The 27,990-nt window shown below is 38.6% G+C and overlaps 2 protein-coding genes across 5 annotated transcripts in view; both read right to left on the bottom strand.

Annotated features, from left to right (window-relative positions):
• Positions 1-5,964: 5,964 nt before the first annotated feature.
• On the bottom strand, positions 5,965-20,507 carry gad2 (glutamate decarboxylase 2). Its single transcript, XM_042400219.1, has 16 exons — positions 20,392-20,507; positions 19,993-20,055; positions 19,693-19,836; positions 18,828-19,061; positions 17,650-17,740; positions 16,624-16,736; positions 15,971-16,086; positions 15,479-15,558; positions 15,321-15,375; positions 15,014-15,130; positions 13,004-13,068; positions 12,832-12,910; positions 12,595-12,744; positions 11,766-11,873; positions 9,862-9,951; positions 5,965-7,490 (listed from the first exon to the last, which is right to left on the bottom strand). Exons 1-16 carry the CDS (start codon positions 20,465-20,467, stop codon positions 7,317-7,319), a joined length of 1,755 nt encoding a protein of 584 aa, XP_042256153.1. The 5' UTR covers positions 20,468-20,507; the 3' UTR covers positions 5,965-7,316.
• Positions 20,508-22,498: 1,991 nt separating this feature from the next.
• myo3a (myosin IIIA) overlaps positions 22,499-27,990 on the bottom strand; it is a 63,862-nt gene continuing 58,370 nt past the window's right edge. For all 4 annotated transcript variants that reach the window (XM_042400138.1, XM_042400136.1, XM_042400134.1 and 1 more), the window contains exons 34-35: positions 24,541-24,810; positions 22,499-23,244 (exon numbers count right to left, since the gene is read on the bottom strand). In XM_042400138.1, coding sequence (XP_042256072.1) covers positions 23,130-23,244; positions 24,541-24,810 — 385 coding nt within the window. In that variant the 3' untranslated portion in view covers positions 22,499-23,129. The remainder of the gene's footprint in view (positions 23,245-24,540; positions 24,811-27,990) is intronic.

Here is a 27,990-nt window from a genome sequence, read left to right as displayed (position 1 = left end):
ATGGGGATCTGCATTGAATGGATTGCACAATATTGTAAAATGTAAAATTTATTCAGTTTAAAGGAAATTGATATAAAGGTACTTTTACATAGACCTTATGGGTTTTGTACATTCAGAACCCCGTACATTAATGTGAAATGTCAGTAGATATTAGGGGTGTACCCGAATTCAAATACATTATTCAAAGCACAAATAGTGGAGTTTTTTTTAATGAATATTTGTTTCAAACAAATATTTTAAAAATTATTTGTTTTCAGGAAGAAATAAAAAAGTCGAATACCAGCACGCAGGTTGGTTACGTCGCTATCTCAATCTCTCTCCTCTGCTCCACAGTTATGTCTATCAGCAGGTCTCAACGAGGGGAGTCACATCCACCTGCTACATGATGCACATTTCCTAATTTGGACATCAGTCCTGGAGTCGGAGGTGTTCCCCAGAGATAAAGCTGAGCTTCTGATGCATGCAAAGTGCTCCTAAGAGACTCTCCATAACCTGTTGTTCCCCTTCTCCTCTCCACGAAGTTAGGTTGTAGAAAATAGGCAATAAATGAAAAGTGCAAAGCATCGCATCGCCTTTGAAGTTCTTCCCTACACATTACACACTGCTGTCTCTGTGTTAAAATCTGTGTAAAAAAGTTTCTAAAATTAAATGCATAATAAAAACAAAAACAGGATTTTTAAGCCTCTTTCCACTTTTATTCGAATACAAATACAAATAATTTTGCTGCCTCAACAAATACAGATACAAATACAAATACTGGGCTCTCTGCACATCCCTAGTAGATATATTGGGGAGTTGTTTGCAATTACTGTCAAATAATGTTCATATAAATCAAACACTATACATTAATGGGAAAAGCCTGTAAACACATAGTTTTTCTGTATTTTACATCCAGAAATCTGTACTTTGATGGGGAGTTCTCGTGGACGGATTGGATAATCCTATGAATTTATCAAAGTTTACTGTATGAAAACATGAGTTTTCATTTAAATTAGGTAATTTTAAGGTAGTTCTGCCATCCTTTTCATTTTTTGTGCAAATTTATACGTTTGTTTAACATTCTAGCAATGTTTTATAATGAGATTTTATTTTTATATTACAATGGTTGAACTGTAAAAATGCAGACAATGTCCAAAGTAAATATCAGTATTTTTAAAATAAATCTCTGTAGAATAACTAAAGGGTTTTTACTGTTATTTGACAGTGTTTGGCAACTTTTGCTGCCAGACTTTTTACCGTTTTTTTATGATTTTTTTTAAATTTTTTACAGTGTACACAATACTTATAAGTAGATCAATTCATTATTGGTTTGACTCTGCACATGTGATTTGTTGACAATAAGAAAAATATTTTAAACATCGCCAGCTATATACTTTAATTATATTGCAGATCTTCAATGATTGTGAAGAAATAACATTTATTTTTTTCTCTGCATATTTACTAAAAGGAATTGATGGCTCATCTCACCGACTTGGAAACTAAACAAGAGAACATGTGTATTTAAAAAAAAAACTTGTGTCCCAGATGTTTAAATATCCACTTAGCTGTTGGCAAGGTACACAGTATCACATTGTAAAATGTTAGCTATAACCAACCCACAGTGTAGCTAAACAGGAAGAACATTAGTTACAGATGTCAGCCAGATTACATGCTAAAGTAATGTCAACAGAAGGTTCAGCAGTGAGACAATAACCAGTTTTCATCTTATTGTATAATCTCTGTTGGAGACTGATCAATGCCTTTATTGAACTATCCTGGGCCTCATCATGCAAACACACTCAAACTGTTGGCTGGAAACAGTTAAATGAGTGGTCTAGCTGAGTGGTGATGCATCATATTTGTAATGTTAAAACCATCCATTTCCTCTGAGCACCTGGAAGTCAGCTGATAGTGTGCTCCACAGATGTTTTGTTTAAAACATATCTCACTTTTTTATCATCAGGGCCTTTATGTCATTTAAATAAACAATTAGGGTAATCTCTGTCTGGTTGTGGGTCTAGTCTTTGTCAAAGACAGACTATGATTATTCACATGTGACAGTTTCCTCTTTATCTATTTTCATCTGTGTACGAGAGGGAAAGATGAGGTAAACCATCTGGGAATCTTTTACAAAGTTTGGGTTTTCTTCTGTCATTTGGACTGCCGTAATCATAAATGATTGAGAAGAGCACGTAAAAATAACAACTCATTGAGACAATAATGGAAAATCGTTTTTATTTGCCAGAAATTCCAAGAACATTTGCAATGCATGCCATTTGAGGCAAGGTAAAAATACACTCCCTGATGCTCCTCCATGACCAAATTGTGAGGTAGCAGTGCCATCTAGAGAGAAGATAGCAACCTACTGGTGATGTTGCCCACAAATCACATCATAGGAGTGTCATGAGAAATGTTATTTTTTACAATTATTATTATCACTAACTGCTTGTTTGTATCAGTATATGCATATGTATGTAAATTGAAACTGCTTTACTTTTCTCTGGAGTGCATTGTTATGTCCTCAAGGTTATTGTATTTGATTGCACTCACTTTGGACACACTGTGTATTGAAACTTTGCTATAGGCAATGATAACAAACCCTCTCTCCATGCTGCTGTGCTGCATTGTGACTAACATCATCAATCTACAGTACTATTTGAGAGGCACTAAAACTATGATCTCAGAGGTCAGAGAAAGATTACATAAACATGAACAATGTAGCACCAGCACCAAATGACATTGTAGTGTTGTGTGAAAATGCCACTTTATAGTGCTCAAGGACTCTCTCGTCAGTTTATGTAAAAATTTGAACTTTTTCTGTTGAAGTACCACTGTGTTTTATCAGAGGCAGAAATTATGTATAAGCTGATTTTTGCCTACAAAATGGAGCGTAATAAAAGTGGGTAAAATGGTATTATATGTTTGAAAGCAAAAAAAAAAAAGAAAAAAGCAAAACACAAGAAAAATGCAGATTCAAAATTATCTGTTTTGACAATATTTATTTATATTTTTATTTAAGAGTAACATTTAGTTCAGGACAAATGAATGTTTGAGAGAAGCTAGCACAGCAGTTTGCAGAATATATGATTCAAAATTGCACCATATTTAGTGAAAATGAACTGCACTCTGAGTACTAACATTTTATTAGTTCTCATAAACAAACAATATTTCCTGTAAGCAAGAAACCAGAGTTTTTCTTTACTTCTTTGTTAAAGGCTAATAAGAGTTTTTGGACGGTCAAATCCAAATCCTATTAATTCTCATACATCCCATAGAGTCAAGGGCCTCAGAAAATAAGCTTTTACCATTTGGGAAAACAAAATCAGAAACTGTGACGTTATGGCACCATGACACGAGTCAACATACTGTCTCAGACGCACAAACAGAACGACAGCGGGTAGCCGAGAAACGTTAAGAGGAAAGCGCAAGGATACGTTGTCACTGCTACCAGAGGGCGAAGCAGAAGAGAAAGATAGAAAGGTCGTACAGGTGCAGAGCAGAGAGAAAAGCTTTGAGTAAAGACATGCTGAGGGACTACACATATAGATATAATACTCTACGTTCTGAGCTGCGACAGTCTTCAAGCAGAAGAGAAAGACAGAGGATAGAGATAGTCGGATCAAGCGCGGAGAGGAATACAATGCTAGGCGAAGGTTAGCATGCTTGCGGCACAGAGAAACTTTACAGGAAGCCCAAGACACAGAGATCACATGTAAAGGCTAGAGCGACAGTGCACTATTCTACAGGCTAAGCTATACAGTACATCGGACACTAAAGCTAATTACAGGAGCTACACATACTGTATATATGTATGTATATATATATATAAATAGATATATAGGAGACTGTACATCAAACAAGCAGGATAGGCAAGGCATCGCATGCACGTGCAAAGGAAGCGAGTCTAGCAGCAGCAGCAAGAGAAACAAAATGTCTGGCTTTCCAAGACTACCACAGTGAGATTCCTTTGTTGCTGTTATAAATCTGATGTTGTCTGTGTCACAGTGTGTACGTCAGTTTTACTTCAGAAAGGAACAGAGAAAGGACCAATAAATCTATGAAGCTTTTAAACATCTTTTTAAATGCTCTGTTGGGATGTAAGACAGTAAAAGAAGAAGCTTTATAATGGCAAAAACTGCAAACTGCAAAAAATGACTGACAAGCTGCAAAAAATGAAATGCTTTCATTTCCAACAGGCCCTCGATTCAGGACACATTCAGACCTAAGAGCTTAAGTTACATTTTTGAGTACATTTTTTTCACATCAACTTATGAACAACCATTGGACATTGCACGTTGTTAGGTCACGTGTATACTCTAAAGTGCACAACCTCCCCGTTAAGAGGAAAACTAGACAATACTGGCAAATTTATACTAAGGCAACACGTTACAAACACACTAATAACATACCGCCAAGTATCACATGTGCACAAAAAACAGAGGGCTTCAGAGTTCAAAATGGCTTTGCATATTAATTTAAAATCCAAACACTGGGAGTCTCACGTCTCTGAGTAAGACTCGTAAGTGTTTCAAGGTGAAGTCTGTCCGTTTCTTCAAAGCCAGTCCCCGAAAACACGTTTTCTTTGAAATAGCTAGAAGAATCACAAACCAGGTCAAGTATCTGACATACATACAGTACATACACACAGGAAAAAAGCCTTTTAGACTAACATGATGAAAATACAGGTAATCTATACCGGAGATAGAGAAAATATGAATAACTTTACCTCACAAATAGTCTCTGGTTATATGTCTTATATACACGTATGTATACACAAAGATATGTACTTAGGACATCTTGAAATACTATTTACAATCTATGATCAAAAGTGATTGTACACTGACCGACCATGTTGAGCAAATTGTGCTTTTCTAACTTGTTCTAATGAAAATGCTACCGAACCTCTGCTTGGTAAGTCGGGGTTCACATTCCATCAACTAACCCGCCTACAGTAAGCATGTTTGTTTTTATTTTAACTTTTTTGCTGACTACTGTGCATTTGGTCTGGAAACTTTATCGTTAGCTATGGTACACTTGAAATCACTGTTTCTTTTGATATTTTGCTGGGTGTATGGATTGGACCCATATTCAAATATTGCTTGTGAATGAATAAAGAAGAAATCTCAGTTGCAATGCTAAGGGATGCTCCTTTTCTTCTCCCTCGATGATTTAGTGCAAGTGATGTCAGGTATACAGTGGCTGCAAATCTGATGAGATTCCTATATTCAAACAAATCACTGTTATTGCACCATTCCCACCTCCTTAAGATCCCCATTAAGTGCTCATCCAAAAAATACATCTGACAACAACCTCTCTCAGCATGGTACTGTAGATGAGAGGTTAACATCTTTAAAGTTATATTCCTTAAGATTTCAGTCCCAGTTGATTTGGCGACACCTGTGGCTACTGGTGGTAATAACAACTGCTTATTAAAATACCGTTCACACAAGCTCCATTCTAAGCAGCGACCACTATCACTTATCTCGAGAAACACTAAGTCAATTATTTTTTTCAAGAAGTCATTATGGTCTCAATCGCTAAATTTGGACCCTCTAATAAGTGTGCTGGTGGCCATTTTGGAAATTATTGCTCCGTTAATAAGATTTGAAGACTTATAGTAGCTTTGATGTCTGCCGTGTGGTCGTTGATTGACAGCTGTGATTGACAGTTTCGCTTACCTGCTGCTCTCCTCACTCTGGGACTCACAATGAGTCAGACTATTGTCACAGTATTTCAGTAAGTTAATGTTACTAGATTTAGACACCTGCCCTGTTAGTAATTTAGCTAAAGTAGCTAACATTAACCTGAGTGTGCACCACTTGGTGTTCCCAGTAAGCTAGCGTTCACTTCGGTCCGAGGTAGTGGGGTGTGTTTCCAGAGCATTAAAGGCAACACCCTGCACTCCTTATTTGGAAGGTCCTGGCCCCAACGGGAAAAGATGGCTTCAAACCAGCTCCAATGCAAACCAGTGGGTGACGTCACACCTTTCTACTTCCATCTTTATATATAGTCTATGCTCTGTTCACTAGGTTTTGATGTAGTGGCCAAAGTTGGAATTGCAGGTTATACAACACCCACTGGCCCAAAACAACATTTTCCCAGAAACAAAAGTTGCAACAGAAATTGGTTAACTTTTATCTGTTTACAGCAAAAACAAAACAAAACAAAACAAAAAATCCAAAAAACTAGGATTTATCATGTCACATTGTGACTAAAGAAGGCAGTCAACAATTTCGTCAGGCATACTGAACTGATCAAACTTTTCCTTGTGCATCAGGTGAGATGCATGCATGCACCAGCTTTAGTTTTCTGCATCATGTCTAGTGTGTGTGTGCATCATTTCCTGAGAAATCCTACGCAGGAATTGTGCACAGGGCAAGTAAAAATGAAAACTACTGTATAGACAGGAAGTTACACAGAGCAAAGTGATTGAATGGCTATTGCTGAAAGTATGTTGGCCATTCTATATTGAAAATCTTAAGGATTATAACTTTTGATGTGTGCGTGTAGCTGGTGACATAAAGAAAATGGGTTTAACAAGCCTTCACCACCATAAATACATTGGAAAGAATCATGTCTAAAAACAGTAAACAGTGTTAGAAGTAATAAGCAACTACAGTAAATTAGCTTCATAAGCTGCAAAACCATCTTTTCAAAGAGCATAAGGTGATGCAAAATGGACAGACATGCTTTCATAAATGCTTTGTTGTGTAATGTTGATGGAAATCCTCAATAAAGTCCTCAAAATCAACTTTTCCTCGCCTACTTTTCTTGTCAATATTTCCAAATCTACGGGGATACTGCTATATGTCACCAGTCGAGAGAATTTTGTCCAAAAATCACTGCTTGAAGTACTAAGCGCAGATGTAAAGGCAGTTGATTAAGCTGAGGTAAGGTGAAGTGCTTTTTTTTGTTTTAAACCAGAAGTTTAAAGTGTAAGTTACAATAGAACACAGCCACATTTGGCACTTAACAACATATTCGGCAAATGAGAAATGATTGAAAAATAAACTCTTCCTCATTGACCTATTGCACAAGCATTTCATATCACAAAAAAGTACATATAAAGTTACATCACTTACACTACTTTGGGAGCTACTACACTATAGGAAAGGCAGACAGAAGCACTTTTACATAGCTTTGGACCGAGGTAGTCCACAGCAAAAGCTACAATACATAATATATAGATATATCTGTAGATCTTTTTTCTCAAATATACTCTTAAATATGTGACTTTGGAGGAAAGAGAGAGAAAAGAAAATGTTTACCAGTACATTCACGACAAACAATTCATCCGTCAAGGGGGAAAAGTACAGGAGGATTTGGTGAGATGAGTCTTATAGGTCTTGGCCGAGTCGTTCAATCTCCTCAATAAGAAAGTCGATGTCCTCGAAGGTAGCGGCGGGATTTGAGATCACCATGCGGAAAAAGTTGACCTTGTCCCCTTGCGGTTGGTAGCTGACCATGGTTGTCCCGTACTCCATCATCCTGGCCTTTATCACCGGGGCCACCTGGCAACATTCAGTACATACAGCATGAAATAATGGGAGTTCAGAGGAAGAACAGAGATAAATTATATCACTCCATTAGTTTTGTTCATTTGGGCAGGTGAGAATGGCAGTTTAAAAGGCACAAAACAAATTAATGATGAAATGAGATTGCAGGTAAGTGGAAAACAACTTTTGAGAGCATTTTAGAGTCATAATTGGGAGCCTATTACAACCCACAAAAGGAGCTGTGTTTCTTAATTTGAGGGTGTAACAGCACTTACTTTGCTTGCAACCTCCAACACTGTGCGTCTCAGATTTGGCTTTGAGAACTGAACTCGTGACTGTGTACTAAAAACCCTGTTTTATGCTTGTAGTTCTGCTTAAATGTGACGCTAGATTGTTCTAAAATCTGTCCTTGAACCCAGAAAAGTTCTTGAACTACCAGCAGATGACTGCTAAATGTTTTTCCTTATACAAACAGTTATAGGTGGAAACAATAAACAATACAATTCAATAAATAATCAATCTGAAAGGCCTTGAAATAATGTGAATTTTGTCCCTCTTTCAAACAAACTGCAGTGCTGTTCTTTTGGATTATAATTTGACCAAACAGAAATAAGCAATTATTAATTTATGCTGTGTAGCATGTTGTAAATCTATGTTACTACAAACCGTGGTTTACCAGAATTGGGTCGTATAAACCTAAAAAAAACTAAATACAAAAATACGTAGCAAAATGAGAATTTTCTCTCTGCTTTAAACTAAAGAAAATGAACAGTAGGTTTGACAACATGACCATATTTGGAGGGATTGTATCCAATTTCCTGTATATATTTGTGTGACATAGTGAGTGAGTCACTGAATGGGAGAAATTACCAAAAATGACCACTTCATTATTGTCTCCTTGTTGAGTAGCTCTTTTTAAAAACATTTTGCGACCATACTTTTAGAAAAGTGTCTGATCATGTCACTATATTTTGTTTTTTTAGCAACTAAATTAATTCTTCCCTCAGATTACTCCGATCCCGGCCCATGTAGTCCATTATCTCCCACCAGTCTGACAACTAAATCTGACACCAGCGTCAGCGTGCTCAGCACTCTGACTGCCACTGCCAAGTTTAGAGGTTATCTCCGAGAGTAAAGCAGCGACAGTCATTTATTTTGTGCTCAGCCGAGTCTCGACGGCAGTGTGGATTCTGTGCTGTGATGAGCTGTGGCAGATTCAATTACAAGTTTGAAACTCACACTCTGTGTTTTGAACAACACCAAGACATTTCAGCGAGGAAAAACCTCTCAAAATATTCCTGTCTCTGGAATATCATTTTAGGGCCAATGCTTGTTGCAGTAATTTACCATACTTACATCATCATTGTGACCCATAATCATGTTAAGGATATGCACATGAGATTCAGTAACGTGAGACGACAATTCGTTGCAGATTCAGCTTAAGAGCTTAGGTTAACTGTGGCTCAAATAACCTTGAGGTCCTGCATAATCTAGCAAGAATTTTAATACATGTCTGGGTATTAAGTTGAAAAATTAGAACATATTTTTAAAACTCAAGGCACTAGTTTGGTTAAGATTTATACTGTATGGATAGACGCTTATACAGAGATTACAATGCTATGGCTAGCATTCAATTCCTTCTAAATCTCTTGCAGGTGTCCTGTTGCAGTTGGCAAACATACAGTTTCTTTAAACTATAAATCAGCAGCTGGAGATTTCTGTCAGTATTTTGACATTTCCTGTCTTCTAGGAGCAGTCATTAAGGCAGCGCACGTGGAAATTGATGAAAGCTCCTTCGGTTTGAACTTTTTTTTTTTTCTCAGGCAGCATTACATCATCCCTCAATTTCAGCATCGAGAGTCTGTGGAAAAGAGAAAGCTGGCCAAACACTTAGTCCAGTGAAGCATGTCTGCAGTGATTTTTCAATCAAAGTGTGTAAAACAAAAGGAAACCTCTCCATTGGATGAACTTTGACAAAGGTGGTATCGATTTATGGAGGATGGTTTTACAGAGAAAGAGAGAAGGGAGAGCTCTTTGTATGGCTGGCATGTACACCATCTGTTTGTCCTAATTGTCAATTATTAGGCCCCCGCTGCTGTGGGCTCCTCTGAACGGCCGTCACTTTAGCTAACTGAATAGTCTCACTCCCTCTAAGTCTGGCCTGTGACACCTTTCCTCTGTGACATTGTCCTTTTTACAAACAATTTCTCATGAACATATGGCAAAGTATTCTTTAAATCCTGACTATAAGTGGACCTCCATGTTGTCCCTAACGAGGAGGACGTTTGATGGTCAAGTTGGATAGGAATTACAGGCTCATGAAAGGTGCCGTGAAGGGTGTTTTGGGTAGATACTACATTCAGGCTTCTTATCTCCGCTCACCCACCTTGTGCAAATGTTTCTTTCTCTCCTCTTTGTCCTCCATGTAGCGTATCCCAGGAGGGAGGTACCAGAAGCAGACGTTGGTGTGCTGAGGCTGTGGGAAAACACAGTTGTCAAGAGATGAGAGGAATAAACTGACACAAAAGCGAAACCACACAGGACTGGGAAATATTTCATTATTATTAGTAGAGGCAGTAATTATATCATGATGATATAATATCATGTTATTGCTTTATAAATTTCTTTTGTCCAAAGTAAAGCCACTATGCATTGAAAATAACTATCTTTGGTGCCCACCAGTGGTTGTATCAAAAAGACACTGCGGCAGACATCTTTTCACCAATTTTGTACGGGATTGTCTCAATTTTCTACAAGCAAAAACCTATTTTAAAGATGGCATAACCACATAAAAAGTCTATTCAGAGTGACTATAATGGCTTTATGCATATTAGAATTAACAAAATTAGCTGTAGGTAAAATACATACAGCATAAAAATTATAAATTAAGCTTGTATTTTCCGTATATGAAGGGTTTCATGTTGAAATATACATAAAAGAGGAACACATTTCATAGCTACTTACCTCAATTACATTAATATATGTGATTTTGCATATATTTGCTATATTGCGATATATCAACATCGGGATATAAATGTAATATAAATGACATGTGGTTTGTTTTGTTTGGTTAATTCTAATATATTTAAAAGATACAACATATCTGACTTCATCAGGGACATAATGATTAAGTTCTGCACTTATTTCCATCACTGTCCCTTGTGTTTACATCGTAAAATGTGTTGTTCAAGATGGAGAAAACGGGAATATGAATATACATATATCAATATTATTAATATGATATTGATTTACACACATTTGATAAATCACACAACACACATTGCAGCCTTACACACACACACACGTCCTCTTTGAAAACACACTGTGCATTATACATACACATATCTACAACAATAATACATGTACATGTACATACAGCCATGGTGCAGAGTTTGCTAGTCATCCATGAAATCCTCCAGATATCTCAAAATAAAAAGTGCTGAGGTAACTGTAGCCCATCTATTTCACTGAGCGACAGTGAATTCTGTTAGAAAATAGCAATTCACATCTCAAAAGGAAAATCCATTAGGTGTGGCCAGCATTAGACAGGTAGCCTGCCTTCTTCCAAGATATTTTCTGTATGTATGAAAGCCCCTTACAGCTCTATTTTTTGGCATCTGAAGTCCTGTTAGAGTGGCCTGCCTGCCTGAAAGCATTCATTACCAACAGCTGACTAGCCATGCACATCATCCATACAGCCTCATTTATACAGTCTGATTCGGCGGTAGTATATTCAACATCAGATGGATGTAATGGCGCAATGGGAGGTGCAGACAAGTGAACACCTGGGCCAGTGCCCAGAGGACTTGGCTTTTTCCCATCGCCCCCTCTGGGTTATGATGCTCTTAGCCTTTTGGGGCCCAGCAGGAAAACAATAAGCCTTGAAACATTAAAGAGCTTTCACTATAAATTACTCTGGGTGTCCAAGTGCTCCTTTTATAAAAGAGTTTTCAGCTTAGTAACCCCATCATACCCACATATGCTTTTGTTGTTGTAGTTTTGCTTAGTAGAGGATATGTCAGACACCATGCTATTCATATGCATATGAGCAATTACAGGCCGTTATGCTATTCATTAAACATAATAGCAGCACATTATACTAGCAGCTAGAGGTAAAAAAAGCATTCATCCAACACAAAACAAGAGCACACTGCGCGCCAATCAAGTCATCCATAATGATTCTGAATACTCTGAGGTAAGAGGGGTGACATAGACTGATGTTAGCTACTTTTCTCTAATTATGTGGGGTGAATTGGCCGTGTGGAGAGTGAAAGTTAAATGCGAACATACTTTCCCATCAAAGACCATCTCGTAGCCTTCTCTGTCTTTGATCTTGTTGTACAGGTACTCCGACAACTCCAGACACTTGTCAATCTGAGCCTCAAACCCAATGGTGCCCTGCCAAAAAAAAAAGAAAAAAGATTTGAATCTGTTAGTTAAAAAAAAAAACTCTGACAAATTTATGATATGTGATTATCGTAAAACTCAGGATATTTTGGCAACTGAGGAAACAAGAATTTAATTCAGTCTATTGGCACTTATACATCCGTCATGTGTATATAATGTTGAAAAAATTAGTTAAAAGTTAAAAGAAGACGTTAGCACCAAAACAAAAATCAAAGTATACGATCATCTATTGTATATGAGCTTAATTATCTAAGACTTGAATAAAAGACAATTAATATCCTGTTAGCTGTACTTATATTTTTAAGTCACATGAAGTATGCTACATTGTTTCAAGTGAACTGATATTGCTTTGATTGAAAGATAAAACAACAACAACATTGGTTTCAAGTAATTAAATAGTTAGAAAGTCACAAAGAAAAATTCCCTGAAAACACTGACGTTATCTTTGTAATATAATATAGGTTTTATGGACAATGTAAACAACTTGTGGAACAACGTTAGCAACATAAGTTTTAAGTTTTGGACCTTTGACCATAATTAATACTGAAATCTGACATAACAATATGAAAACAACAGAAAATCACAAAAAGCATCATACGTCCCCTTTAAACTTAACTTTCCCTATTACCTTTAAATTATATATCTGCTTTTCAAAGGTCTGCATGCAAAAACAAGCAAACAGAGCAACTTCACATGTCAGCTACAGCCCTACCTTGGCTCTCCACATGAGCCATAGCTTGAAGATGTCCACATGGCGTCCACACTGCAGGGCTTTGTCTCCAGTGTCGTAGGAAAGGTCGTAGTGTTTGTCCTGCTGGAAGAGGTAGCAGGCGTGCATCTGGTTGCAGTTCTGCATCAGACCCTGTTGACCGATGAGATCTGGGAATGTTCATATGTTCTACAGAATTATGACTAAATGAAACCATGAACGATGAAAGATGGAGCATACCTCCTCTCGGACCAGCAGGGCAGAACACTGCAGAGGAACTGACATCATCTTGTGTGGGTTCCATGTTACTGAATTGGCCCTGCAGTAACACGATCAATCATCATGCATCATTACTTAAAATGCTCGTTAACTTCTAATACATACTAGTTCAACCAGAAACAAAGTCACTTGCCTCTCAACGCCGTCCAGCTTCCATCTGTGTCTCCTGGACATGAGGAGACTTCCTCCCCACGCACCCTGACGGAAGAGACAGACAGTTAATCACACATCTCCACAAGTCGTAGAAAATCCCACACAGTCTGTGACAACAATTGTATAATGTGTGGAGTTTGAAAGACATGGGCAGCATCTAACAATAGATGCTACGGAGTTGCATTATGGGAAGTGTAGGATCCAAGTGTCAGAATATTTGGCCTCTTTGTTTCCTGCAAGTTTCCCAACCTTGATGAAAGTGCAATAATAAATCCTTGGAGTTCTGGTAAGTGTAGCTTGACCGATGCAGCATTTTGAGTGTTGATACCGGTATCGATTTGAGATTTTAAAGTCTGTGTTTTGCATATTTTTACTTCACTTGAATGTTTGAGCTTCACTTCAGAGCATGATATATGTGCAGTGTTTTCACATTCATCTGCTGTGGGGGGGGGGGGGGGGGGGGGGGGGGGGGGGGGGGGGGATTTCTCTGTTCTCCTTAAAAATCTGAGTTAAAGGGGATTTGTGACATCACAACTAATTTGGAGGCTAATCGTGGTCCAGTGTGATGTGAAAACTTGAAGCCTCCAGTGCATATATACTAAGAATGGACTTTACAGTGAAGTAGGAGACATCTTGTGTCCAGTAGTTACACTCCTGAAATTAACAATATTTCAATATTTCATCATTATTCATAGATTCTGTGTTTTTCATTGAGGGAGGAATAGATGGAAGTTTTAGGTTTTTAATGAGGTAATTAACATATTAGACACATATTATTATTCAAAGCAAAGAGTATTTTTATATATATCATACAACATGTCTGGAGGGGATCTTAAAAAGTCCAGTAATTATGTATTGGCACAATTTAGCATAACATACAGTAAGGAAACATTCTGATAGGATGTTGTTTTGTAAAGGACATTTTGTAGAAGAGAAAATAAACCTCAGTCAGTGGAAGATGTAATGTTTCTTATTTTTCAGCCAACGTATACACTAATACCAATATACAGTATCTACAATAAGCTTATATTGCTCAATATCAAATGTGTTGGAAGCTCTCTCAATAAACTTGCAGAGAAGCTTTCTTCCCACTTGTACACATTTGATCTATTCTTTTAATTGCTCTAATGATTCTGCAACTTTCTCAGTCAGAGGCTTATGTCTTCCTGCCTCTACCAGCTGAATAACTACTACATGGCAGGTCAATCTTCCTAAAGAGCTGTAATCCTGAAAATATTTTTGTCTGGGTTTTATTGAGTAATTTCAGTATTGCATAATGGTCTACATTGATCAGAGGACTTGGGAAAATCCTTATTGGAAGGATATTAATGATCTGCTTACATCAGAATCATCACTTTAAATATTAGTATTCAAAATAGGTCCTAATGTCAGCAGCTTGTGTGGATGTTTTTGCAAGCATGTCCAGATTTTCCAGCCTTATAATGTTTACATAACGGTTAAAAAAGACCACATGAGGAGCTGCATCCACAAAAGCAGCAGGTGCCACAACACTCTAAAGCAGGATGTGTGTGTGTTTTTTTTTTCATCTTGGCTAGTTGAGGAATGATAGACAAGGCCATTTATGTCTCTTAATAGAGGTGTCCCCCTGTCAGGACTAAATCACCTTCATTAATAGATAGAGTTCTTTCAGTGAGAGGGTCCATGATGGCAAAGTCAGGGGAGGAGATGATTTACAGCCTCTGTTCCAGTTTTTCTAATCTCCAGTGTTAGATAGGAAATGGCCAGCGTCTATCTAGGTCAAACGAAAGCAGCGGCAAGACAGACATAATAGATTTGTCAAACTCACTAGTGAGCTCTGGATTTCTATATCTTCCCCTCACTAAAATCCCTCCTATGGAGAGATATTGTGCATTGTGAGCGTTTGAGGTAATAACAGTGTTTTAAATTAAGCAACAGGAGGTGTTTGTGCACATTTCTTTCAAAATCTTCAGTTTAGATTTAAAGCAGATTGTCAGTTTGTTTAACTCACGTCCACATGCATCCAGATGTTGTACTTTTTGCAGATGTCAGAGATGGCGATGAGAGGGTCAAAGGCTCCGTACACTGTTGTTCCTGCAGTTGCACTTACAAAGAAAGGTACGAAACCCTGCACAGGAACAAAGACAAAAATATTGTAAACAAAGCACCTACTGATGAAGTTATAACAATGCCAATATGTTTCCAAATTTCCCTCATCAGCACTGTGGTTTCAGTCGACTGAATACCATAATAGTCAGTGCTGTATGAAGTAATATTTAGTCTATTTATAGCAGTGTTATGAATGTGTATCAAATTACCTTCTGTTTCGCCTCCAGTATTCTCCTCTCAAGGTCAGCTGGGATCATTTTACCACTACAAAGGGGAAAAAAAACAAGTTTTAGTTGCTTCTTGAGTTGTGTGTTAATATACTAACATCATATTTTCCTTTCAGATGTCAATGAAAAACTGACAGTACCTTTCATCTGCTTTGATGCAGATGACACTCTCTGTCCCGATGCCAAGAGCGGCCGCGCCTTTCTTGATTGAGAAATGGCTCTGAAATGTAACATAATCGGGTCACAGGAGGAAAAATAATCTGGAAATATTGCAAAGAAATTCACTTCTTTGCTTCTACAAGCTCACATAGTGAATGATTTGTGTGTTATTTAATGGCTTTTGCTCTCAGCATCTTTCAAATGTCCTTTAAAGATGGAAGAGGGGATACATAATGTGACAGACACACCAGTCACCTTGTGTCCTTCAGTGTCTGACACACATAATGTCAGCTTTATATCAGCATTGATGGTGTGAAAGTTTTAAAAACACACATCTAGCACAGCAAGGGCTAGTGAACAAGACAAAAAGGTCATTTGATTTCTTAAAAATGTTCACACTTATTCGATCCAACCGGACACATATTGACAACTGGTAAAACTGGTAAAACATCCACTGAAACGTCAATGCCTACATGTTCGGATGTGAAGGCCACCAGTCTGGGAACAGATGACATTCCTTTCTCCTTCACTTCAGGGAACATCTTGAAGCGGGCCAGCAACATGGCATACATATTAGAAATAGCACCACCTAGAGGACAGACAGTGATTTATAGCCAGTCAGTGTCAGCCCACATCACAGCCTTAACTAGCAAATCTCATGGGAGTGATGCAAGGTTTCTAACTGACGCAAAGCGTAACAGACTTTAAAAATGTCCTTGCATGTTTAAAATGAAGAAACAGCAACAACAACTAAAATTCTTTGTTTACAGCGTGTCAAGAGCGTATCGAGAGATGACACTGCATCCAAAACCACAGCTCACTGTCCACAATGTCAGAGCCAATCAAAGTCTTTCATTAAATTCTCCAATGAATGCTCCTCATCATGTGACAACCACAAATGCAAGGAGAAATTAACGATTGGGGGGGGGGGGGGGGGGGGGGGGGGGTGATGGAGGGGAGGCTTAAGCTGGAAAAAGGAAAATGATTTTATGCTAATTGGCTTTGAACCAAGTTCCATTTATATCATCAAGATGCAAATTGACACATTACAGTTCAGACACATACACAGGCAGTTCCATTTTCCTGTGAAACAGAGGGGTGGCGGGATTGTCGTCGCCTGACATACCAGGAGAGAAAATGCCATCTCCTCTTCCGTCCGGCCAGCCAATGATCTCCCTCATCTTCTTCAGACTGACGTATTCGAGCAGCACAAAGACAGGCGCCACCTCATAGGTGAACCTGTGTTACACAAGGGACATCACATGGTGCGGGTTACACAAATATGATGCCAGGTGCCCAGAGGGAAAGCTGACAAAAATGCGCCATGACTCATCTCCGAAAAATAGCTGGACATTTTTCCCCTGCAGTTTGGTTTGTAGTTTGGGCACATATTTAGAGTTGTAATTTATATCTCTTGCAGAAGTACATACAACACATAATATTTCAAATTCTTGAAGGATAAAAAACTATATTTTCTCTATCAAATATGTAAAAGTATTGTTGATTGTACACACATTGTACAGGATTCACCTTCTGTCCCAAAGGGGCAAAAAGATGCTTTTGAGCAAAATGTACGAGCATCTTCACAAAAATTAAACACAAGTTAATAGAGTTTTGAAGATTTCTTTTTCCACATCTATGTTTCATAGACCAAAATATGTTGTCTGTTGTTCAGAAGTCTCACATCTTCATCCCTCCTGCTGCATTAAAAATACAATTTTCAATATTTGCCTCCTGATGTATTTTTTAATTCAAATACATGGAGTAAATTACATGCAGTAATTCTGAAAACCGCAATACTTCACAGTTGCCAAGGCTGACTCTTGCAGAGTTTATCACCCCAAAAACACACACTAAAATTAGCTTCAGATTAGTCTGAATTTAATTTCAGAGCTAATTTTCTCCCCTTGAATCCCCGAGGGGATCAGAGGTAAAAGGCAGAGGTGGGAGGGGTTCAGAGGGGGAAATAGAGGGAGGGGGGGGTCTGCCTTTCATTTCACCCTTTTCATTTGCCATGATTGAGTGAAAAAAAAACGCCGCTATCAGCCGGTGCAGACGCAGAGCAGAGTGCATACGGATGGACCGGAAATGGAATTCATTGTCATTATCATTATCACCATTTAGAATCACGAGGAGCAGGCCACATACTTACATATTGGTGTTGGCAGTGGATGTTAGCCAATCCGCTGCCAGTCCAACCATGTCTAATCCTGTAGAGAGCTGATTGAAGTACCTGGGGTGGGCTGAATGAAAAGGAAGAGGGAAGGGTGTGAGATGGCTGCAATTGGAACATTTTATCTGGTGTCAGGAAAATTGAATTTTTTTTTTTTTTGTGTGTTTATGCTGAGTTTGTGCAAAAATACCCCCACAAACTGTCATCCTCTAAACTCTTAATTGCAGGTTAGAAATGCAGCTGCAATGATGCTTTAAATCATCTTGAGAAAAAGTGAAAACATTTGGTGTGACATGTTGGAATTAAGTGAAGAGTAAACAGACCAAAATTAATTTTATCCACATTTAGGCTCAATTTTATAATACAGACTATACCATAATTATAGCAGGCTGTTTTTAAAGAAACAGGAAGAGGTTAATGTTCTTTTAAAAATGATATGTAAAAGATGATTGTCTAATTAAACACACTTTAAATTTCCATTTATTTTCTATTATAATCATGCAATGTAACCTGTTATTGTTAAGTCCTGTAATAAATACATACCTAGGCTATACTATATCTACCTATATATTTCTTTTTTGCTTAAATTCTGTCCTGTATTGTTGCTGCAAATTTCCTCCTGTCATTCTGGAGAGAATAATGGCCTATGAAGCCTTGTTATTAGCCTATTACTCTCTTACTTGGTGAACCAGATTTACTGCGTCACCGCATTTATCGGTCTGGTGGCCAGGAGGAGGGAAAGCAGGACAACTTCCAGGCTGATGTTTCATAAAAAAAAAAACACATTTTGTTTTCTGTTTTTCTTTGTTTTATTCTGTCTTTACAAAATTGTTTTTGGAGGATATCAATCAATAACATTTAATGATGCCAATTAGTGATTTCGCAACAACTTAAACAGGCTACATTTTATCATAACTACAGCATTTTAGGATTTTCTTTGTTATAGTTCAGGACGTGTAGTAGCTCGGTGTTATTTTTAAGCATTAAATACTGTGATTTAGAAAATAATTTCACACAAAGACAGGCAGCAGGCCAGAATTTAGGCCCAACCCAACTAGATGCAGCTTTAAAACTGGGGATATTTCCTAACATGGTAAACTAAAATGCTCTTAAAGTCACGTATTTTATCTATACATTATAAACATCCAAATTTCTACCTGTTTTGATGGCGTATTTCAGAGTAGCGCGACAGCTGATCAAGATATCATCCAGAGTAGCCGGCTCCTCCTGCAGCTCCCAGTTGTTCATCTGAAGCAGCTCGTTTGGATAATGAAAATCAATAACTTTCGTTTCCCTGTCGAAAGACTCCACGATGTAGGCCAGTAAAATATCCACAACCTCCTGCAGGAAGGTCATTGTTTTGGTATCACCGTCCATAGCAGGTAGCAGGTCTGTGGGGAGACATTTTGTGAGTTAGATTTCCGGACTTGGAAAAGGTGTGTCTGAGGGTAAAAATGCAACATGAGGATGCACAGGTGTAGGCCTTTAAATGGGGCCACAAATCGACGTCTGCTGTAAAATTAAATCTTTAGGTCTGTAAAAAAAAAAAAAAAAAAAAAAAAAAAAACGAAAACAAGAATGTGTTTCTTTTTATTTTAACATCAGATGATTGAAGGGTGTTTTTACGACGCTCAACGATTCACAAACAAGAGATTTTGCTGAAGGTGACCTCCATCACTGCACAAATGATGAACGGCACACATTATTCAATCCTGTAGATGTTAAGCCTTAAAATGTGGTTTATTTCATATGCATGTCCGACATCTGTTATCATCTTATACCATCAAGAAAAGACATTTAAAAGATAATTATTGGAGGGGAAAAAGTCGATTTGAATGCTGTCAAATGCAGTTAATTCATATGTTGCCTGCTGTTTCCATTTATTTAAAAAGAGTAACTACGCTTACGCTAATAAATAACTTATATATTTGGTGTTTTTGCACTTCCAATTCCAGGCAAGGCCAAGGTTTGACTGATCAGGAGACAGTGATAAAAATCCAGCTTTACTGTGTGCTTTTGTACCTGTTGAATAGAGGTCGGAGAAGCCTCCAGCAGCTTTGGTGCAGTTGCAGGATTTGTTGCAGCCGCAGGTTTCAGCCGCCGTCTGTGGCGGCTGCTTGACGGCCGGTTCGGCGGGTTTCTCCACTTCCCCGACATTGAGCAGCGCTTTGGACATCACACACAATAATAGCATTGATATATTTTTTGTTATTCTGTCGACAAGGCCAGGCCATGAATATAAAGATGGAAATAACAGGCACGTCGCCCAATTTGCCTCCCCACCCCCACCAACCACACTCCCTTCGCTGTGAACCAACATACCACATAATTTCGATCCAATTCCTCCGGATAATTTCTGGGCCGCCGCTTGGCACCAAGCCCTGGCTGGAAGAGAAGAAGGGGATAAATCAAATAAGGATGAGGAGCACACAGGCTTCAGGTGCAGAATCCAACTTTAAGGTGGCACAAAAAAGCGCCATGCAAGTTGTGGTAGCCTAAAACAACCTTTTTTGATAAAATTCTTTCCTCCTGCAGGGTAAAACTAAAAAAGAAAAATGTAGTAAAAGCAGCTTTGTCGACTATAAACACAGCAGGCCTGTTTGGATTGTCATGTGGTTGCAGTTACACCAAATACAGGACACTGACTTGAAACAATGCACTGAATTAGTGCTGCGCCCGGTCCATCAGAGGTGGTTTGAAGACAAAAAAAAAGCCACTCACGCGTACTGGGGCTCTGACTCCCGGTATTGGCCCCAGCATTATCTCCGCCAAGAGACCAGAAACCGTGTGATGCCATTGTTGCCGGTAGTTAGGAGCTGCAGGAGACACGGAGACCGACAGAGCCCATCCACACGCGACGACCGGGAGCTGTTCGAAGCTGATGTGGTGCTGAATCTAACCAGACCTCTCCGACTGCTGCAAATCCAGCCGTGCATCCGACAGACGCTTTATGCTACAGAGAAGCCCCTAAAAATAAAACAAGCTGCGCATGGAGATAACGAAAAAAAAAATAACACAGAAAGCGTCCACGGTGCTTTTCTTTTTTTTTTTTGCAGGCGTCCAGAGGTGCACAGCTCGGCTGCATGAAGCAGCGTCTTCCCAGAGAAATCCGCACACACTTGACTTCAGCGGCGCACTCACAGTCAATGCTTCCACGCACCGCGCAACCACTCTCCTGACTTCATAGGAAATATAGTGCAAGAGTAAGTTCAGGGTGCAAAAACCTACAGTGAAATATCTGCTTTTGATGGAAGTGCGCTACATTTCAACTCAAAATAAAACAAAAGCAAAAATGGACCAACCAAGAAGGAATGGCAAGTGGTTTAAATGAGAAGCTTCTTGTAAAGGTGCCTAATTGCATCTAACCTAAATTTCACGTCACTAAAGAAATCCCATCGTGATTCACTTCAGGTCATGACGAACTGCGTTGCGTCGTGCGTCGTGACTCCATAAATCCCCAACATTGTGTCCCCTGCGTGCTGAACTTACCCTCCATACAGACAGTGAATGCCAACTAATTCATCTGCCCAGCAATTGCAGACCTATTTCTTGGAGACCGGCTGCTGTAATTGCACGCCTCCGGTGAAGGCAACAACGGGGGAGGCGAGGAGTCTTGGATAAAATACACAAAGTGCGTGTGGGTCCCACCTCTCCCCAGTGTGGGGCTCGTTACTCCAAAAGTACTCAACACTAGTTCCTTGTTTTACTGAAAATTTCCCATCACCCCCCTTGTGTTGCACCCTTTAAATGACCATTTATGTTTTTGCACTTTAAAAATCATCATTATGCAGGACTTATTGTTCTCCTGAAGGATAAAGAAAAGCATTTCATCATATGATCTTTTTATTAAATCTGTAGTTTTACTAATTATTATTCTGCAACTGGTTTGTAGATTATAGTCTAAAGGTTAAAAAAAACCCACAACAACATATTTCTGGTGAAAACTGAAATGGTATTTCCACATTACGCGTTACAAAATACGATATTTCATCCGACATTGTCGCCTTTTGCCCTGTTTTCTTGTCGTTTATCCATGAATGAGAGCAAACGGACCCTCCAGGCATCAAAACTATAGCCTGAGTCATATCTGTTATGATTTATGAATGCAATCCCCCCCCAAAAAACATCCAATGCCAAAAAAAGTAAACTAATTAAAATAAACTGGTCCCTTTGGCAAAACCCAGTATTTTTACATTCTGTGCTTCCCCATAGTGAGTTATAGCAGCTTTAAATGTTCAGTTTCTACTTTTCACTTTAATATAAATACATTTTTCTTCTGTGCATACTGATAATAATGCTTCTTTATGTACATTTTCTTTCAAATCGTGGCTATTTTATTTGTAAAAACAGCAACAATGATCCATCTGTCTTTAATATCCAACCATCCATCCATTGTCTATACCTGCTTATCCTGTGCAGGATCATAGTTTGTTGTTCTTTCTTGTGTTTTTTTTTTCTTTTTCTTTTTCTGGATTTATTTGCTGTTATGTCGTTTCTGTGCCAGTGTGTGCAGTCAGCGTGTTGGGGATTCACTAACAGCCCCTGTGGGGTTTGCTCCCTTAAATGTCACAGAAAAGGTCAGAGGTTTCATATCAAAGAAATGTTCAAGTCAACACGGAAGAGACTGCATGAAAAGGAGTTTATACAGGGCTGGTTTGATTTCAACATGACACAGTTTACTCCTTCTGGTATCTCTGAGCTTTTCTTGTCACCAAAGGTCTACATGAAGTGAATTTGTCAGTTGAAATGGAGTGAAAAATGTTGAAACGTTAGCTCATATTGCATGGACACAGCCACATGCTAAATGTAAGATGAAGGAAACATCACCAGGAATTTGATCATTTTTATGTTTAAATGAACAAAACAGAGATTACAGCAGGGAGAAGAATCTGAGGCTGATTTTCCAAAGATAAATGATCCAAAACAGATTAAAATGCAAATTATTCAAGTGTAAGAGCACAGTTTGAAATATCTTCTATGTGTATTTACACGATCCATAGAACTTATAAAATTATATTTGGTTTCCAAAAGGAAATGAACAAGCCCAAACAGACAAAACGCAACCTTTCGCAAATCACAGAGGAAATACAGACATCAATGACTAGATTACAAATGACATAAATAAACCTTCATTTACAGTAAGTTTAAAGCATTTTTGTTATTTACAGGTGCATCCAGCCTGTTTATAACGTGCTCATTTAAAATAATTAGTCTGGTTTTGACTTTTAATGCCTGCAGCAATCAATATCCATCCAATAATGTCCAAAACAAAAATACAGTACAGAACTTGTCATTATAACTTACAGTTTCATATGGTTTGTGCAGAAGCTGTGATGAATTCAATACTCTTGTGATTATGTTATCATATACTGTTATCTGATATGATAATAAATCGCCACATAGTGCTTCAGATTTTGACAGATTACTTTGCCAAATGGCCAAAAAGTTCAGTCCCATGCTCAGTAATGTTTGATGAGCTTTCGTCTCTGGGAGGTCTTCCTCAGTAGATGTCTGTAGTCGTACGGATTCTCATCAGTTCGACTCTCTGTGGAGGACATTCTGGGAACGGAGCTCCTGTCGACACAACAAAAGGAGAGAACACTGAAATTAACCATAAAGATAGAGGTCAAAGTAGAGAAAGTAGAGAAAGAAACAGAAATGCCTTGAAAGATTTGAACCAAAAAAAAAAAAACAGAAAAATGAGAGAAGAGATGAAAAGATTCATGTTCAGGTGAAGGTTTTCATATTGTTTATCATCTTCAGCAGTCATTTATCATCTGAGGCAATGTCCAGGCAGGACTGGAAAACAGATGAAACTCATACTTGGATTTGTCACCATCTGTCCTATCTGGCTACCTGGGAATGCAAGTGTAGCATTTTTGTAGAAAAAGCTAATCTGTAAACAAAGAAATATAGATCATGATAGCTGCCAGCACCTCATTATTACCATTCTCACATTAGTAGCTAAAAGTCTTCACCCATAACTGCTTGTAGGGTTAATGAGGTTCTTTCCTCTCAGTTGACTAAAACCCTGCAGCCATCATTCAGAAGCAGGAAATAATTGCTTTTTTTAAATTTCATTTTGTTTTGAGGACAAACATTTTCTTTGGATAAACAAGTTAATTTTCTGTTATGTAACCTGGATTATTACTGTATGGGTATGTATCTCTCTGTCTATGCAATTATGTAAATGCATTAAAATGACTCTTGCTATAATTAACAGTGGTGGCATTAGTGTGTTTATGTTTATATATTTAACAAACCCAAGTATAACTAATCGATTGCAACATTTTTTAAATAAGTTCAGGACACAAAAATAATTGAACTGACTTGACTATGAACTTGACTATGAGCGAGTCAGTTGATAGTCACATGTTCCATACACCCTCCAATCATATTTTATCCACAACCTACCTCTGTTAATACAAGGTCTATAAACATTTGGCGCTCATTCAGCCAGTAAACAACAACGCTGAGCTCTGCCCTCGCTGCTGCTGCCTGCTTCAGGATTTATCTCCCTCCCTTTACCTCCCCATCCTCCTCCTGTATTAGCATTCAGCTGTTTGTGATGTTGAACGTTTCTTTTTAATGTGTTTATGTTCATCATAAATGGTTAAAATCTTGACATGAGAGTCCTGATTGGACTGTAGTTTGTGTATCAGCAGTGCTGTTAGTCCGAGAAAAGTTTCCCCACAGGCACAACAGAGTACATTGTGTAGTGTTTATAGTATAAGTGCATTAAAATAATTGAAATGTGCATTATTACATATGGAAGCTCATAGATTTGTTCCAGGACATAAACCATTTCTCAGAACAGGCCATCAGCCTCTACAGAGATTTCAAATGAAGAATGTTCTTGATTTGACATACCTGTTGTCTTTGGCAGCTTTGGGAGGCTCTGGTTCAGTTACCGCCCTCTCTCTGGGCTGCCTGCTAGCAGCAGCCGGTCTGTGCTCTGCAGACTGCCTCCTGTCTCCACGCTGTCTCCTGTCCATGGACCGTCTCCGCTCTGCAGACTGCCTTCTCTCAGGCATGCTGCTGGGTGGTGATGATGTTTCCTCTGTGGGGATGGAGGGGGTAGATCTGCTGGTGGGCAGGCCCCGGTAGTACTGGTCATCTACATCCAGCAGCTTTCCTGGACTAGAGGCAGAACAGAGGGGACTTTATTAGCTATTTCTTGATTGTTTATATCTACAAATACCAGTATAAACTGTCATAGTAACAATAACAAAAGACGTCATATTCATCCAACTGTTCTCCTGTTCGTTTCCAACATAAAGTAGTGAATGTATGTCTTTGAATTTGTGTATGAATGAGGCATTTTTGAAATATTAATGAGTTTGTTGTTTGATTTTCTAGCCTTTGTTAATATTGATTACATGCTACACAGGACATACTAACTGTAAGGCTCAGACCCCACAAAAAAGAGATTTGGCATTTGTTTTTAATTTATTTGAGGATTTTGTTTGCCTCATATATGAAGCCAGTTTGTTCACTGTTCTGTAATACCATGACAAGTGGTTTGATGGTTTAAAGTTCTCCTTTGCAATCTTAACAAACATGTTTTACAAAAAAAATATGGCTGGAACTGGGTCTATATAATAAAAAAACTTGAGGTTTAGTCTTTCTGCATTTTCTGTTTCCTCTCACTCAGGAGCAGCAGTTTGAGATCTTCATGCTCTTTAAATAGTTTGTCTTTTTTAATCTTTAGATGCAGCTCCTTTAATAGCTGCTACAGTAGATGCTGGTTGCAAGACTCTCTGTATAGAGAGAGAGTCAGGGAATTTTCCACAAGTAATTGTGGTGTCATAAGCTAATTTAGCTTCTTCAAAGGTGAATTTGAAAGTTTGTACTCCACCAGCAGGATAATTATGGGAATATAACAGCATGAACAACAACAGCAAAGCAGTGACATAATCAAGAAGAAAAAAAGGAAAAGAGGGTAATTATCAAGCCCTCAGTCTGCAAGTATCTGCCCACCAGACTGTGTAAATTGCCCATTGGCAGCACAGCCTCCCTCACAGCTCAAGGGGTGCTGTTATGAAGCTGAACCTTTGCTTTGACCTTCATATGAACAGGAGCGAGAAAAAGACAATTTCCATGTAGGGATCAATACAGTCTCACACATTATTAACATACTGTGAAGACCACTATTGGAAATCAGTCTCTTCATGACCACAGTGCTACAACATCAGAAGCATCAACAGTTACCAGTAACCTTTCACTATCTCATAGCAGCAGTGGGATGAGTTTGAGGCCTGATCTGACCTTATGACTGTATTTAAAGGCACAGAACTCATCCCACTGATGAATCATGATGAATGTGCCTTTTTGAGGCTAAAATGAAAATGTCCCCTCGGTGATAATAGTCTGCCCTGCTGTCTGGGCCATCAGCTGAATTATGTGAGTGGCAGAGTACTGGCAGACAAAAACCTTGATGATATCGGCTCTTACGACAAAATTTTGTCATCAGAGTTTACCTTTTTAGACACAGACCTGGATCAATACTGAAAACAATTTACCAAGAAAACATTGAGGTTAAGTAAAGCTTACAGGTTTTAAGAGGTACAATACTGGCACTACAATGAACAAAATCTGATCTGATCCATTTAGTTTCTGATAATAACAAGACATTCCTTGATGGTATGGTACGCTAACTATTAATATGTGTCCCCAGTGTCCACATTGAGATCTGATTGAGATCCGATCGCTCTGTCCAGCTCAAACAACCAAACATCACATCCTCCTCTCGTTTGTGCGGGTCCAAAAGACAACAACAATAACAAAAAGATGGTAGCTTTCTGTGAAGCTGCACTACTGTATGGACTTTTGCTTGCTTTTCCAAACAGAAGAGGAAGCCACTCACTAAATACCTACAGAACTGGTGAAAGTCCAATGAAGCTCAGATGTTCTTTGTTTGGTGTGAATTAGCTAATGCTAGTATGCTAAGAAGCTAAGATGCTAAACATTTTACCTGCTAAACATCACATGTTCCTGGTAGCTATTAGTTCAGGTTTATTGCCATTGTCATATGCATGAAATACTTGTGCTCTGGCTACCTCCCTATAATGCACAGTAGATATACAATTAAAAACAAGAAATATAGAGACATGCACCCACTTGATACGTACAGTTAGGTATGGGGCAAACAATACACAATAGAGATAATGCTGTACATACATGATACAAAATACAACAGCATTATGAGCATGTTTGCACGCTATTGTTAGCATGGAGCTTTAAGCAGTGCTGTACCTCAGCACAGTCTCACAAATACTCTTAGATATTCAGTTGATGCTGTATAGGTTTGAGCTTTTGTAGCTTTTGTAGTTTTGTAATCTGTAGTTGCTCATGGTCATGTCTGTTTAGCACTGGTTTGGCCAGCAGGGAAACAATTTATCCCTCATGGCTGTGGCAAGGTTATAACTGGGGCTGGTTCAGCTCTGGGTCACTGCTTATGCTAACAGTCCTTCTTCTGCGTATTTCCTACAAACTGCTGTTGATGCTATTGGAAACATAAAAGACATCACTTCCTGCAGTAAAGAGGATGTTTCACCTGATTTTGAAGATGGCAAATATGAAAGGTTTCATAAGCTGGCAATAGTCTGACTCACTATTATGTTTCTCATACTTTTATGTCATTTTAGGGATATAGTATAAAACAGACATGAAGAGCCTTACTTTGATGCTGAGTGATATTGTACCAGCAATACAATTTGGGATTTGGTGGTATGCAATGACTGTTTCTGCTCCTTCCGTACGTCTTTACTCCCATTTATTGTCATCACCTCTGTCTACTCTCGAGCTTTCACTCTTCTTACCACCTACTCCCATCTCCCATCCTCCTCTGCTGTCAGCTTTAGCCAGAGATGCTATCTTTCCTCTTGACCTTCTCATCCTTAATGATGCATGTAAACTGCTCCTGTCCATCGCAGGCTTTATTTATCTGCTAACAAATTATTACCCTTGATGTTAAGCACTGTGTCGCACTGTGTGTGCGTGTGTGTGTGTGTGTGTGTGTGTATACATCGAGGTATGTGTGTGTGACTGCTGTGATAAAGTACCCTGGCCCCTTCTTGTTCAGCCAGCCCTATCGGTCTATCTCTCAGCCTCTGTGGCTTCTATAACACCCACACACAGGGTGGTAAACTCACCTTGTGAACTATACGACACATATATATGCATGACCACACACACACACTCACCGACACACAGTTTCTACTCTCTGATCCTCTGATAAATTTAGCAATATCACACAATCCTGCACAGAATAACACCAGAAAGATTTCTGATGCCTAACATTCATTTCATTGAGCATAT

The sequence above is a fragment of the Thunnus maccoyii genome, chromosome 21 (assembly GCF_910596095.1).
Source record: "Thunnus maccoyii chromosome 21, fThuMac1.1, whole genome shotgun sequence".
Classification (NCBI taxonomy): Eukaryota; Metazoa; Chordata; class Actinopteri; order Scombriformes; family Scombridae; genus Thunnus; species Thunnus maccoyii.
The sequence above is the reverse complement of the archived record's forward strand: the minus strand, read 5'-3'. Positions and strand labels throughout refer to the sequence as shown.

Bases quoted from the DNA above. Each gene is read 5' to 3' on its own strand.
- gad2 (XM_042400219.1), bottom strand. From the start codon at position 20,467: ATGGCATCACACGGTTTCTGGTCTCTTGGCGGAGATAATGCTGGGGCC. The intron at 12,911-13,003 runs GCAAGTGACTTT...GTGTTACTGCAG, and splicing joins AAGCTGGACGGCGTTGAGAG to GGCCAATTCAGTAACATGGA. The intron at 7,491-9,861 runs GTGGGTGAGCGG...GAATGTTGCCAG, and splicing joins GAAAGAAACATTTGCACAAG to GTGGCCCCGGTGATAAAGGC.